This window comes from Lepisosteus oculatus, chromosome 19, assembly GCF_040954835.1.
Source record: "Lepisosteus oculatus isolate fLepOcu1 chromosome 19, fLepOcu1.hap2, whole genome shotgun sequence".
NCBI classification, from domain to species: domain Eukaryota; kingdom Metazoa; phylum Chordata; class Actinopteri; order Semionotiformes; family Lepisosteidae; genus Lepisosteus; species Lepisosteus oculatus.
This window is the reverse complement of record NC_090714.1, coordinates 11712423-11724681: the sequence shown is the minus strand read 5'-3', so window position 1 is coordinate 11724681 and position 12259 is coordinate 11712423. Positions and strand designations below refer to the sequence as shown.

Here is a 12259-nt window from a genome sequence, read left to right as displayed (position 1 = left end):
TAACACACATAAGTCATTAGATGTCACTGTGAGACAAGAGATACAATTTTATTTCAGGTCATTTTTGCCAGCTGTTTGATTTTGCAAACAAGCCCTTCTTCTGTAAATCATTTTCCCCCTGCATGAACGACACTCACATTTATGCAAGGTTAAAAATCCCATTAAAAACACCATTACAGTTACACTTTACAGTTACACTTGAAAGCTTGTCAGTAGTACTGTAGCAGTACTGTCAGTAGTACTCTGGTGCTACAGTATAGAAGGGGGGTGAGGCCATTGATTTTATTTTTAACAGTGCGATAAAACTTTTTGAGTTAAAATGTATACTTCCTAAATCCATTTTGGAACTGCTTCTTCCGATTCAGAGACAGAGAGGAGCTGGAGCCTATCCTGTCAAGAAACCGTGCAAGACAGGATACGTCCCGGACAGGATTCCAGCCCATCGCAGGCCCGACAGACACAAACACAAACACAAACACGAACACGAACACAAACACAAACACAAACACAAACACAAACACAAACACAAACACAAACACAAACACAAACACAAACACAAACACAAACACAAACACAAACACAAACACAGCAGGGCCAGCTTTCCCACAAGCCAATTAACCCACCAGTAATGTTTTTGGACTGGGGGAAGAGACAGAGCACCCAGAGGAAACACACACCAACCCAGGGAGAACATCCAAACTCCACGCAGATAGCACTGCCGGACCGTGTAGCAGCAACTAAGTGTTGCTTTCCTAAATGAGGCCCCCATCTCTCTTCCTCACCTCCGTGGTGCACCCACAGAGAAGCTATTCATGTAGTTCCTGTTTTAAAGTGTTTTCTTTCCAAGAAGGAGCAGCTCCCAAATGGGGGACGCACTCAGTCATGGCTGGCTATCATAATGGATGGGCCACTCCTGGCGCCGGGACCCTAGGGCCACAAACACCTGGTTTATGGTCCTAGGGGTCAAGAGGTCAACGTTACTCCTTCCTACAGTTGACCAACCAATCAGGAACCTGCAGGGCGTGGCTCTCAAATGCCCACCAAACTCTCAACCAATCACTGTCCGTCTTCGTTCTAGGCAAAAAGACACGGCAGAGCTCAGAACTTTGCTTCTCCGGCCATTCTGTCGGCCCGGTGCTGTCTGTATAGGGACTGGTCCCTTGTTTCGGCAAAGTGTCGGCCTGGGGAAAAGCACGTACGTAAGCCCGAATCGCTAGCAGCCAACGCGGACGCTTCGCTTGACCACCGAGGTGCCCGTTTGGCCTCTTGTGAATAAGTTTTTATTCAGCAGCAGCACTACGCCGGAAGCAGACCACGTTTCTTCCACCCTAAAGAGTGACTTGCTCAGACGCGGTCACCCTCTGTGCAGAGAGACTTTTTGCTAGTCGGACTACTAGTCGGTCCCTGGGAGAGCACCAACTGTCCCGCCCGTCGCAGAGAGACTCTCTCTCTCCTTCCTTCTCCCTGCAACTCGGAACCGCACCAGGAGCCAGCATCGCGCCGAGAGGTCTCTTGTATCCGTCCCCCAGGAAATACAAATCCATATCTGGATAAGTGATCCAATATTCTACATTGCTGATCGAGAAGTCAACTGTATCTCAGCAAGGGTTGATATCAATTCAATTCGCACGAGCAACGCATTTACTTACAGGTAGCTAAGGTAGAATTCATATTCCTGAGACCGAATGAAACAGTACACCTGAACAGTATACCGAATGCATATTCCTTGTTTTGTAACTCTTTGTGATCGCGTACAGTATATCTTGTATCTGGTAAACCTCACAGTGAGATCTGTCATCTGTATCCCGGCAGACTGTTATATGTTTTATATGCACAAGTTCTGCATTAATAAACGTATCTCGTGTATTGAATCCGTGTGTGTGTGCGTCGCTGATTGTTCCTGACGATTGATTGTCTAATAGCCATAAAAGAACCACCTCGTGCTTTACTGCTCCAATTAATAAATTGTCCCGGTAAATTCACAAAAACTCCTACAACCGGAATTGTAACCAACAGCTGAAGGCAGTATTGCCAACCACTGTGCTCTGTTACCTCCCTATACTATTAATACTTACAGGTAATTTTCTAACCAGCAGATAGCACCCCTCCAATATCAGAAAGTACCTTGGTTTTTGTAGAAACCCCCACAGTCCAGAGCCCATCCCAGAAGCATACCCCAATGGTGGGACACCGGTCTGCCTCAGTTACATCTCAGAGATGTTACTGAACCTTCTTGGCATGTTAGGAAGGTGGGGTGAAACAGGAGCACCTGGCAAAGACCTAAGCAAATATAGGGAGACCATGCAAACTCCGCATAGAAGGTACTGCAGCCTGGAATCGAACTCCATCTATTCACCACTACACTTAGCCTCCCAGCTAAGAATCTAAACTGGTTACATCCAGCAATCCACCCATCGGAGTTTTCCCTCCTTTCTCTGCTAAGCAAGGTGACCAGACAGGAGAGGCCTGCCCAGAGTTCAGTGCAGCGTCCAGCCGCGGTCAGCGATCCCCGCGCAGGGCGAAAGAGACAGCGGTCATACGTACGGTCACATTTCATCCCCTGGTGGATGAGGCCGTAGAGTAGAGAGCCGCAGTGGTCACAGAAGGTGGGGCTGGAGTACGTGTGCACCCGGAATTTGTGCTTACTCCTGGGGTCCTGGAAGAGAAACACACAGCAAACGAGTGACTTGGGCACCAGTGGGGCATGTCAGCAGGGAAACAACAGGAGACAACGGCTTTCTGTTTGCTTAGTCGGCACCCACTGCACAAGACTGAGCTTAAATAAGGGGAAAATGACTGATTGATCTAAATTCTGGAACAGTTAGGAAAGTAGTCAAGGTGGCAGATGTCACCACGATAGGCAGATTATCAAACAGTACAGAAATGTAATCAATGTAACAGGGACAATACGAGACTTTCCAGACACCTGGCAGATAAGGTTCAAAGCAGGCGAGCGCAGAGAAATACATTAGGAAGAAAAAACAAACTAGAAATAGAAAATGGGAAACACTGTGATAGAAGAGGCTATTCTTGGGGAAACAAAAAAGGCTTTGGTATTGATGTTCACACATCATTTACAGATTTAGTTTAGGGGAAAATTAAAAATGCGAACAACGTGTCAGGAGTGTTAGAAGTCAAGAATGTTAAAATTGTACAATGTACTACAGTATTAAGAATATTGTGCTTAATTTGGGCTTCTTCCCTATAGAAAAAGCACTGCTGCTCTAGCATTACTCTAGAAAAGTGGAATCAGATATCATTTGGGGGTTAAGGGAATGTCCTACACTGATAGGCTAAAGAAACAAATCCTTTCTTAACCATGGATAGAGTAGAAATCCTCAAAGACGTTGACAAAATCAATTCAGTGGAAGTGAAACACAAACCAGAGGACACAAGAGCAATTAAAACAGAACAAGAGGCACTTCTTTGGTCAAAGTGTTGTGGGAGTATGGAACGGGCTCCCCAGTCATGTTGTTGAAGCCGATGCCCTGGCTTCCTGTAAAGAAACAGCTGGATAAGATCCTGGAATCAGTTAGCTTCGTGAGCAGCGATTGTTTGAATCCCTTCTTATTTTCTTATTGTGACTTTCCTCTTAGAGTATACAAGTAAGTAAAATCCAACACATCACATGCACCAGCCAGAGCTCTGGAACCACCCGAGATGGACAGGGTGACAAATAAGACCACCGCCTGCAAGGGGACATTTTAGACAAGCACTTCCTTCCGGAGACAACTTGCAGATTCAGCACAGAAATGCATGGCAACCTGCTGCTGTCCCATCCCGGTCATTAACAGCCCCTGCACATCTAGGAATTGCCCCTGTAAATCTTACCCATGGGTACCCTGTGGTTGGCCCTGGCGTTGCTAGCTTTTCCTAACTACCATTCCCAGAAAAGGCAGTTTGGCACAGCTCCTGAGCTGTTGAGGCTGCTTGTCAAGCCCAAACAATGATGCAGTCTGAGTCAACAGCAATCAATCTGGGGAAATATGTTTTGCGCTTGACAGCCTCTTAGCAGACAATACAGGCAAAATAACAGGCCCCAAATATAGCCGAGCCTCTTGATTGAACTGAGAGGGGAGGCGGGCCTGACACAGCTACAGCTGGTGGAGGACAGGCCATTATAGGCGGGAAATGTCACTGAGGCTGGGGCAACAGGCAGGGAGAGCTCATCGGAGACAGGCAGGAGACAACCGCAACCTCATTCCTGGCGGTTTCTTAATAAAGCAGGAAAATTGAAAGAATGGAAGCCGGCGAAGAGGAGCAACGGGCCCAGTCTCGGTGATGCTGGGAAATGATCTGAAGCGCTTCTGAAGGTCAGAGTGAGCCCTGATGCAGCAGGGCTTCGCATTCCAGCGTCCTGAACATGCTCCTCCGAGGTGGCTCGCTATTGGGGCGGAGCAGTGGCTCTGTGGCTAAGGATCCGCGCCTGTGACTGGGAGGTTGCCGGCAGAGGAATCCTACTCCGTTAGGCCCCTGAGCAAGGCCCTTAACCCCAACTGCTCCAGGGGCGCCGTTCAACGGCAGACCCTGCGCTCTGACCCCAAGCTCGTCTCGTGGAGAGCAAGCTGGTGTCTGCGAAAAGATAATTCCCAATGCAAGAAATTGTAAAGGGTTAATAAAGTAATGTTATATATTATTATTATTATTATATTGGTGGCAGCTCGGAGAAGCGGCCGGCCCCTCCCTCCTCTCCCCGTTCTTCTTTTCCCAGTTTCCCGCCCTCTCCCTCGCCCCTCGGCGAGAGAGCCGGCCCTTAACCCCTGCCCTTCTCCAACTGCGCGCACACACCGTCGGCTCCTCAGGCAGCCTCAGCCCCAGGTACAACCCCGAAACTGGTGCATCTGACCGCGTGGCCTCTCCCCAGCGTGAGCCTGTGGGGGTCCAAGATGGGGAGCAGGGGAAAAAGGGGGGATTGACCGACAGGGGTGCCGGGAGAGGACAGGGCAGTGAGGCATTCGCAAGGAAGCTCAGCCGTGGGGCCCTGCAGAACCGCACTGCATGGAGTTTGTCTGAAGCATCCTGCACAGACTAACAACACAGGAGGAAAGAGACGCTGCCAACAGACACCGGAGAAGGATCCAGGAAAATTGCATAATATCCTAGACATCTAGCAGGCATCAGAAGCTTAGGGCAGGAGGCACGACTGTACCCAGCCCACTGCAGGACAGAGATTGATTAATAGACACTAATGACCCTACATAGCAAGTGGTTAGAAGGTGGAGAGAACTTGAGAGGACTTGTAGGAAAGACACAGTAGCACAGGGAGCAAAGAAGGAAAATCCCAGAATCAAACTCAGGAGCATGGATATATGATATATATGGAGTTTGTGCTCTCAGGCTGGCAGATCAGAAGAGTGATCGAAACATATATTTGTTTTTAGCGAGGGGGTAAAAGAGACTCTCAGTTCCGAACGCTAAGGCCCTTTCTGATCCATCAACGGGCTTGGGAGGTTCGGGAATTCTCATCGCAAAACACCCTTCATCAGTGCTAGACATGCATCAGGGCGAATTATGGCAGTGAACATAAACTACGCCGCAAAAAAAACTGTTCTAACCAGCCTTTCACAAAGAAAGGAAAAAGAAATTGCAGCCTCCAATTCAGGAACACTGAGTGTTGACGTGGATCAGCGCTTCCTATCCAAGTCACTTGAAATCGGCGGCTGACTTGTGTGTGGGACCCAGCAGAGTGTCCAAGCTCCTAACGCTGTATTTGAACCAGTCACTTGTTTAGCTGGACCAGCGTCTCCCAGTTCCTCAGATGACAGCAGCTGGAACGCATACAAGATGCACGGCAGCAGAAGTGCTATGGGTGTCCTCAGTGGAGGAAACACCTTGCAGCTCCATAGAAGTTGCTGTGCTGGTCTTGAGGACACAAGGGAGACGGAGACATCTGTCTGCTCCTCTGGCTCCGTCATCTTTTCTCCTTCACCCTTCTTGAGTGAAGGGCTCAGGGTCTTGCCACTGCAGTCCCGAGATAAAACCAGAACCACAGAACAATTCTGATGATGTCATTTACAATAACGCGAATGCGGTCTGCGAGAGGACATCTGATGGATGCCCGCTCCCCACCGATATTCATTTCCACAGCTTGATGAATGCCGTTAAAAAATTACAATTTAATGCTCGGGGATTATGCAATCAATAAAAAACATCACTCTTCGTCTCTCACAGCGAGCCTGGCACTGACTGACTTGGTGCATCCAAACGTGGCAGGCAGTGTAACATTGAGGGACCACATTATTTTATGCAAGAAAGCAGACGATGCTCTATTTGTGTCTATATAATACTTGGCTCTCGCCGACGGACTGTAACTACAGTGAAGACAGTGCCGGATTTCCCTTTAGGCACCGTAGGCACAGTGCCTAGGGCCTACGACATTTTTAGGGCCTACGAAGGAGGGAGACACTAGTGACTAGGGAAAAAACGAGCTGAAACAAGATGCTTGCGATCGACTCTAGGTGCGCCAAATCAATAACCACACGCTCTCTAGAAACGAGGAGTATCGAAGTGGCGGTCTCTCGACTCGCTCCATCAATCACGTGGTTCAGCATTAGAGTAGTGCGTCATATCAATTGACGTCATTCAATTGGTGTTCACCCCTCTTCTTCGTAGTTAGTAGTGCCCAGGGCCTACGAACACCAAAATCCGGCCCTGAGTGAAGACCAACTGAGATGCTGATACGAAGTTCCACGTGACCCCCCCTCCTGTGCATTTCTGTTCCGATCTTTCCTTTCCCCGGCCCGGCACTGATGTTTGCGGTGTAACGCTGGCTCCGGGGACAAATTAAGAGTGTGTCGTCTCCTTGTGGGGAGCACATGGGACTGCAGCACAGCACATCTGCCCGCGTGCTGCTACGGTAACCTGAGACGGCAGGCGGGAACGGTCCCTGAAAAATTCATGAGCGTCACCCCGTGGGCTTTGTTCGAACCAAAACACTTATCAATCACTAGAGCGCAAAACAGTTTAACCACTGTCATTCATGTGCGCCACTGAGCAATTCGGTTTCCGGGATTAACAGCCCACAAAATAGTCTGCTGCCTTTAAGGGAGAGAATACCATGAAAAAAAACAAACAAACTGTCAATCATTCACTTTTATACTGTTTATATTATACTGTTAATATTGTTCCTGGCCTAGTACGCTGCTGGTAGTCAAGCAACAGCAAAGCACTAAGCAAGAGAAATATAGCTGAAGGGGGATAAAGCATAGTATCCGCTGTACAAAAGGTGTACAGACTTGCATCCAAAGCACTGACACTCCCCCAACACCACACACACACACACACCACCAATAAAACAAATGAGGGGTCAACAGACAAGAAAATGCAAAACAGAAGGGCTGATTCTCCAGGGATGTGTGTTGCTTATTGCGACTTTCCTCTTTGAGTATACCAGTAAGTAAAATCCAACACCTCAGGAACCACCCGAGACGGACAGACACCCACCCTGAGACACACACACCCGGAGCTGCTGTGGAAAAGCTGCCTCCTGGGCCGCAAACCCACAGGTTCATCTTTGTTGTGTCGCGGGGAGCCAGGAACTCATCTGCTTTACAGGCGCATCTCGCACCGAGGTTTTCATGCTAAATCGGCCAGTCGCTCCTCATTACTGGTGATGTCTCTCCCGCCAGAAGGGGCCGGATGAGGAGTGACAGGGCAGAGTGAAGCCGGGTGCGTTTTAGCCGGGGGGGTGGAGAGGCCTGCGGAGTTCACTCGAGTCCGCGTCACACAGAGACGGGGGCCCGCTTTCACCCTGACGCGCGCCACAAGTGAGCAGAGGAAAAGCTCCCAGCAGGCACCTCGGAGGGTCTGGCTCTGGATTTGGAAACATCCGTTCACAAGGGCTGCGAATACCCTCTCCCCTTTCCTGAAATACGACAAACCAGTCCCAAAACAAACTCACAGCGCGCATGCGCTCATCAAAAAAGTAAGAGAGGGGCTAAACAGGTCTTTGAGAATACTCCCTCCACTAGTGGCACTGATGGATGAATGTACCTCCTGGGCTGTTTAAGGCACTTGAAGGAGTGCCTCTAGACACAGCTGGGTTCCTCCCTGTGTCCTCTTTGCTGCAGATGAGCAAAGCACACCTCAGAAAAAACAACCTGCTATTGCCCCAAACTACTGCAATGAGACTCAATCGGAATGTAGGCATTTTTCCCGTTTCTCATGTGTTGCATTGAGCCTTCGAACATGGCTTTCCACTGCAAGCCCTGGAGAGCCTCAATCCAGCAGTATGGGGAAGCAGATCCTCATGAACCTTTACCGCAGCACCATACGAAGTGTCCTTACTGGTGGTATCTCTGTGTGGTACAGCGATACTGCAATGCATGAGAGAGATGCACTACAAAGGGCTGTGGGCAATGGCAGAGAGGATTATAGGATCTGATTTAGCTTCAATCGGCGAGATCCACACCATCCGCTGTCGCAATAAAGCCCAATCCATCAATCCGTCATTCAGCATCCCAGCCATCCCGGCCACAAGCTGTTCTCCCCCCTGCGTTCGGGCAAGCAGTACCGCACTGTTAAAGCGCGGACCACTAGACTCAAGAACAGCTTCTATCCCGCTGCAGTACGCAGGCTCAGCGGTTAACTGCAATGCCTCAGACTCAATACACATCTGCACTACGGACTTTTTGCATGGGTTACCATTTTTTTGTCTCACTACTACATATTTATTGTCCCCAACTTATTTATTGTTCCTGGTGTCTGCATTGTGTGGTGGTGTCCGTTGTATTGTTTTTGTCCCAAGAGATCAGAGGTCAGATTAAGAATTCCAATGTATGTACGATAAGATAAGTTTACTTTCTAGGCCATCTACAATTTCCTGTATAGGGAATTTGTCTTTTTCACATACCCCGACTTGCTCTCTAAGAGACACACAGACAGGGAGAGAAGCTTGGGGTCAGAGTGCAGGGTCAGCCGTTTATACGGCGTCCCAGGGGCAGTTGGGGTGGAGGGCCTGGCTCAGGGGCATAACGGAGTAGGATTCCTCTGCCGGCCACAGGACACGAACCAGCGAGCTTCCAGCCACAGGTGCAGATCCTTAGCCACAGAGCCACCGCAAAGCCCAATCTTTTAGATGAGGAATATACATACAGTATGCAAGTAATTGGCTCAATGAAGTGAAACTTGAGGGGCGAAGGGTCTCGAATGGTCTCTAAATGGCTTGGTTTGATCAGTTAAAGTGGTCGAGATATGTAGAAAGTCACCTGCTGCATACAACCTAATGGACAGGGGTTCTCCAGGAGACGAAAAGCCATCTTTAATTCCCCAGGCAGTGGCAGAATGTAAAAACACATGGAGAAACAGATGCAGTATCTGGAATTTCCTTAAGACTTTTGCAACGTACTTTTTCAAGAGTGATGGCTTCCTGAGGTAAGCACACACACAGGGGAATTCTAAAGCTCTGCTCCGCTCTGGTTGGATAATTACAGATGTCATCGCTCAAACTGACCGAGAGGGGCCAGGTTTCAGCAAGAATGCTCGGAAGGCATCACACGGTCCTATTGCTCCAGCAGGGGTTTTGCATAAAAAAAAGGATTTACCTGGTAAACCTTATTTATTTATTTTTTTGGGTGCACAGTAATACTCTAAAAAGCACTCCGATTACTTGGAAATGCTTTCGAAAAATTAAGCAGCACCGGACAATTTCCACAGCCATGATGTTAAAATAATTAAAAAACACAAAGCTTATGCTCTGTATGCTTGGGTGGCTTACAGCACCAGGGTTTTTGAGTGATTGAACCTGCTTTCCAAACCCTTGAGTGAAACAGCTCCACGCTAAAAGAGGAACTACTGCCTGTACACACCATCTCACAAGCACAGCTGGTGCAGAACTGGTCATTTGCATGTGAGTGACATTTTTAGCATTGCGGACTGGCGCATTGGTGTAGGATTTCTGCCTCGCAGAACTGGGGCCCTGGGCTCATTTCCTGGGGTGCGGTCTGCGGGGAGTTTGCATGTGCACCCCTGGATTTGCATGATATGTGTGGGTTTTGGCCAGGCGCTCCATTTTCCCCCAAAGGCATACCGGTAGGTTAATTAGCTCCCGGGAAAATCAATCCTTGTGTGAACTCTGTGTGCGTGTCTGTATCTGTGTGTGTGCCTGGCCATGGACAGCCGTGGTGTCCAGGGTGTATCCTGCCTTGCGCCTGTTGCTTGCTGGGATAGGCTTCAGCTCCCTCTTCGACCCTGTACTGGACAATCAGATTAGACCGGATGAGCAAGGCTCTTTCTCTAACTTCACAGTGAACGGATTTTTTGCGTTGGCCCCTGCAGAGGGGAGCAATCAAGTGGCTTTTGGGTGTGCTAACTGTGTGAATTCTACCTGGAGACAGATCCAGCCTGACTTACATGTATCACCAATATAGAATCAACATTACTGGTCTTCCAATAATCCCTGGCTGCTGGATCATTAAAAAATTAAAAAGATCAATAATCCTCTACTGCTGCCACTTAGTTATTAACTGTTGTAGGCTCTTCAAGGTTAATCCTCAAATGAATTTTTTTTTTCCCAATATGACAGATTGGTTCACACACGAATATCATTGACTTTATACAACCCATATCCAAAACAATAACAATCGATACGTCGGCTGTGGCTCCTTTATCTGTCTCTTCCAGGGCCTGTCAGGAAGATGAATGATTTAATATCGAAGCTTTTAACCTTGAAAACCTTGGCTTCTGGAGAGCAGGTTACACATGTTCACACTGATACGAGCACGTTGTTCAGGAATTCCTGAAACGCCACTTGAATGGGAAGAAAACCTAATTGTGGTCGGAAAAAATCTGTCTATTTGGTTAATACTGGCAACAATAATTCCAGGAACAATTACGGAAAGATTTGAATTGCGCAACCAATGAGCCGCTTGCCAACATCGACGATTGTCGTTGAAATACACTCTACAGGACATTATTTTATTAGTGCCGAAAGCCTGCCTTCTGGGAATGCACTCAATAAACGTCCATGTGCCTCTTCTGCACACTTTCAAATCAGTCAATGACAGGTATGACTGCAGTGCAGAGTAACAAAAGCAGTCTTATCGCGACAAACGTCCTTTTTTTGGGGGGGCGCTTTGCATTTTTAACAAGCTGTGTATCAGACTCTGACGGCAAAGCTACAATCTTTCACAATGGCTGAGTGCCCTGGATCTCGCAACCCGCGGCCCCGCTTGATCTCCGGCTACCCGGAGCCGGCCGCAGCCGACTCGCTTCCGAGCTGAGACCGCAGTGCCACCGGCTCGCCGAACACATCGGCGGCTCTCTCCCTCACTGGCGCTGCGATATTCTCATTCCCGACTCCTGAAAACTCACAGCCCTTAATTCCCTCCTCGCCGTCCGCTTAATGCCTTCTGACAGCCAAATAACTACATCCTCCAGCAGACTGACGTCTCCTCACTCCGAGAAAAATAAGCCTTTAAATAACTCATTGCCTTTCCGCTGCTGGAGAAAATTCAGGCTTAGCCAGGACCCACGGATGGCAACAAATATGTTGTTTTTTTTTAATTTAGTTTTTAGTTTTTATTATTACTACCACGGCAGCAGCAGAGCAGATGACAAGACGACACAACCACTCAATGGCATGATTACAAAATTGACTATAGTAGCTGGCCCTGGATCAGAACGTTCCCCCCAAAAATGTTTTTTTTTTTTTGCTTTGACAACGTTATGATATACATTTTCATCAAGGTCTCTTTTTTGTTTTAGGGCAGTCCACCTTCAGTTCATACCAAAAGCATGTAATAACATGACACACTGTTAAAAGTCTGTATGCAAATGAGACATACTGTTACAGCCTGTATGCAAATTAGAAAACATCCTGAACCAACACATGTTCATGCGGCTAATGAGAAAAAACATTTCCCAGGGCAAATTCTCATGACTTCATTATTTGGATATAGATCTAAACAAAGAACATTTATATACTTTAGGTTATCAAAGCAAGAACTACTGTATGCATGTACTGTATATGTTATAAAAACAAGAAATAATTACCACACCAACAATGTCCTCTGTACTGTACCAGTCTAAGGAGTGAGGAGTCTTCCTGGACACTAAGACAGTAGAAGGATAATTCTTTATTTGCAGCCTTCCTTAAGTAGTTTTGCACTTGTGTGTACAGATGTACTGTAAAAATAGGATAGATGCATGCACTACCACATGTGCACAATGCACCGTGCAGGAATTCTTCCAAACATTTGAAACAGAAACAGAAAAACTCTTAATAGTGCGGCAGATGACAAAAGAGGACCCCCACCTCTCT

The 12259-nt window shown here is 47.8% G+C and overlaps 1 protein-coding gene across 2 annotated transcripts in view; it reads right to left on the bottom strand.

The window, feature by feature from the left end:
- LOC102689943 (protein kinase C beta type) overlaps nucleotides 1-12259 on the bottom strand; it is a 149528-nt gene that overhangs the window by 72564 nt on the left and 64705 nt on the right. For both annotated transcript variants that reach the window (XM_069181007.1, XM_069181006.1), the window contains exon 4: nucleotides 2545-2656. In XM_069181007.1, coding sequence (XP_069037108.1) covers nucleotides 2545-2656 — 112 coding nt within the window. The remainder of the gene's footprint in view (nucleotides 1-2544; nucleotides 2657-12259) is intronic.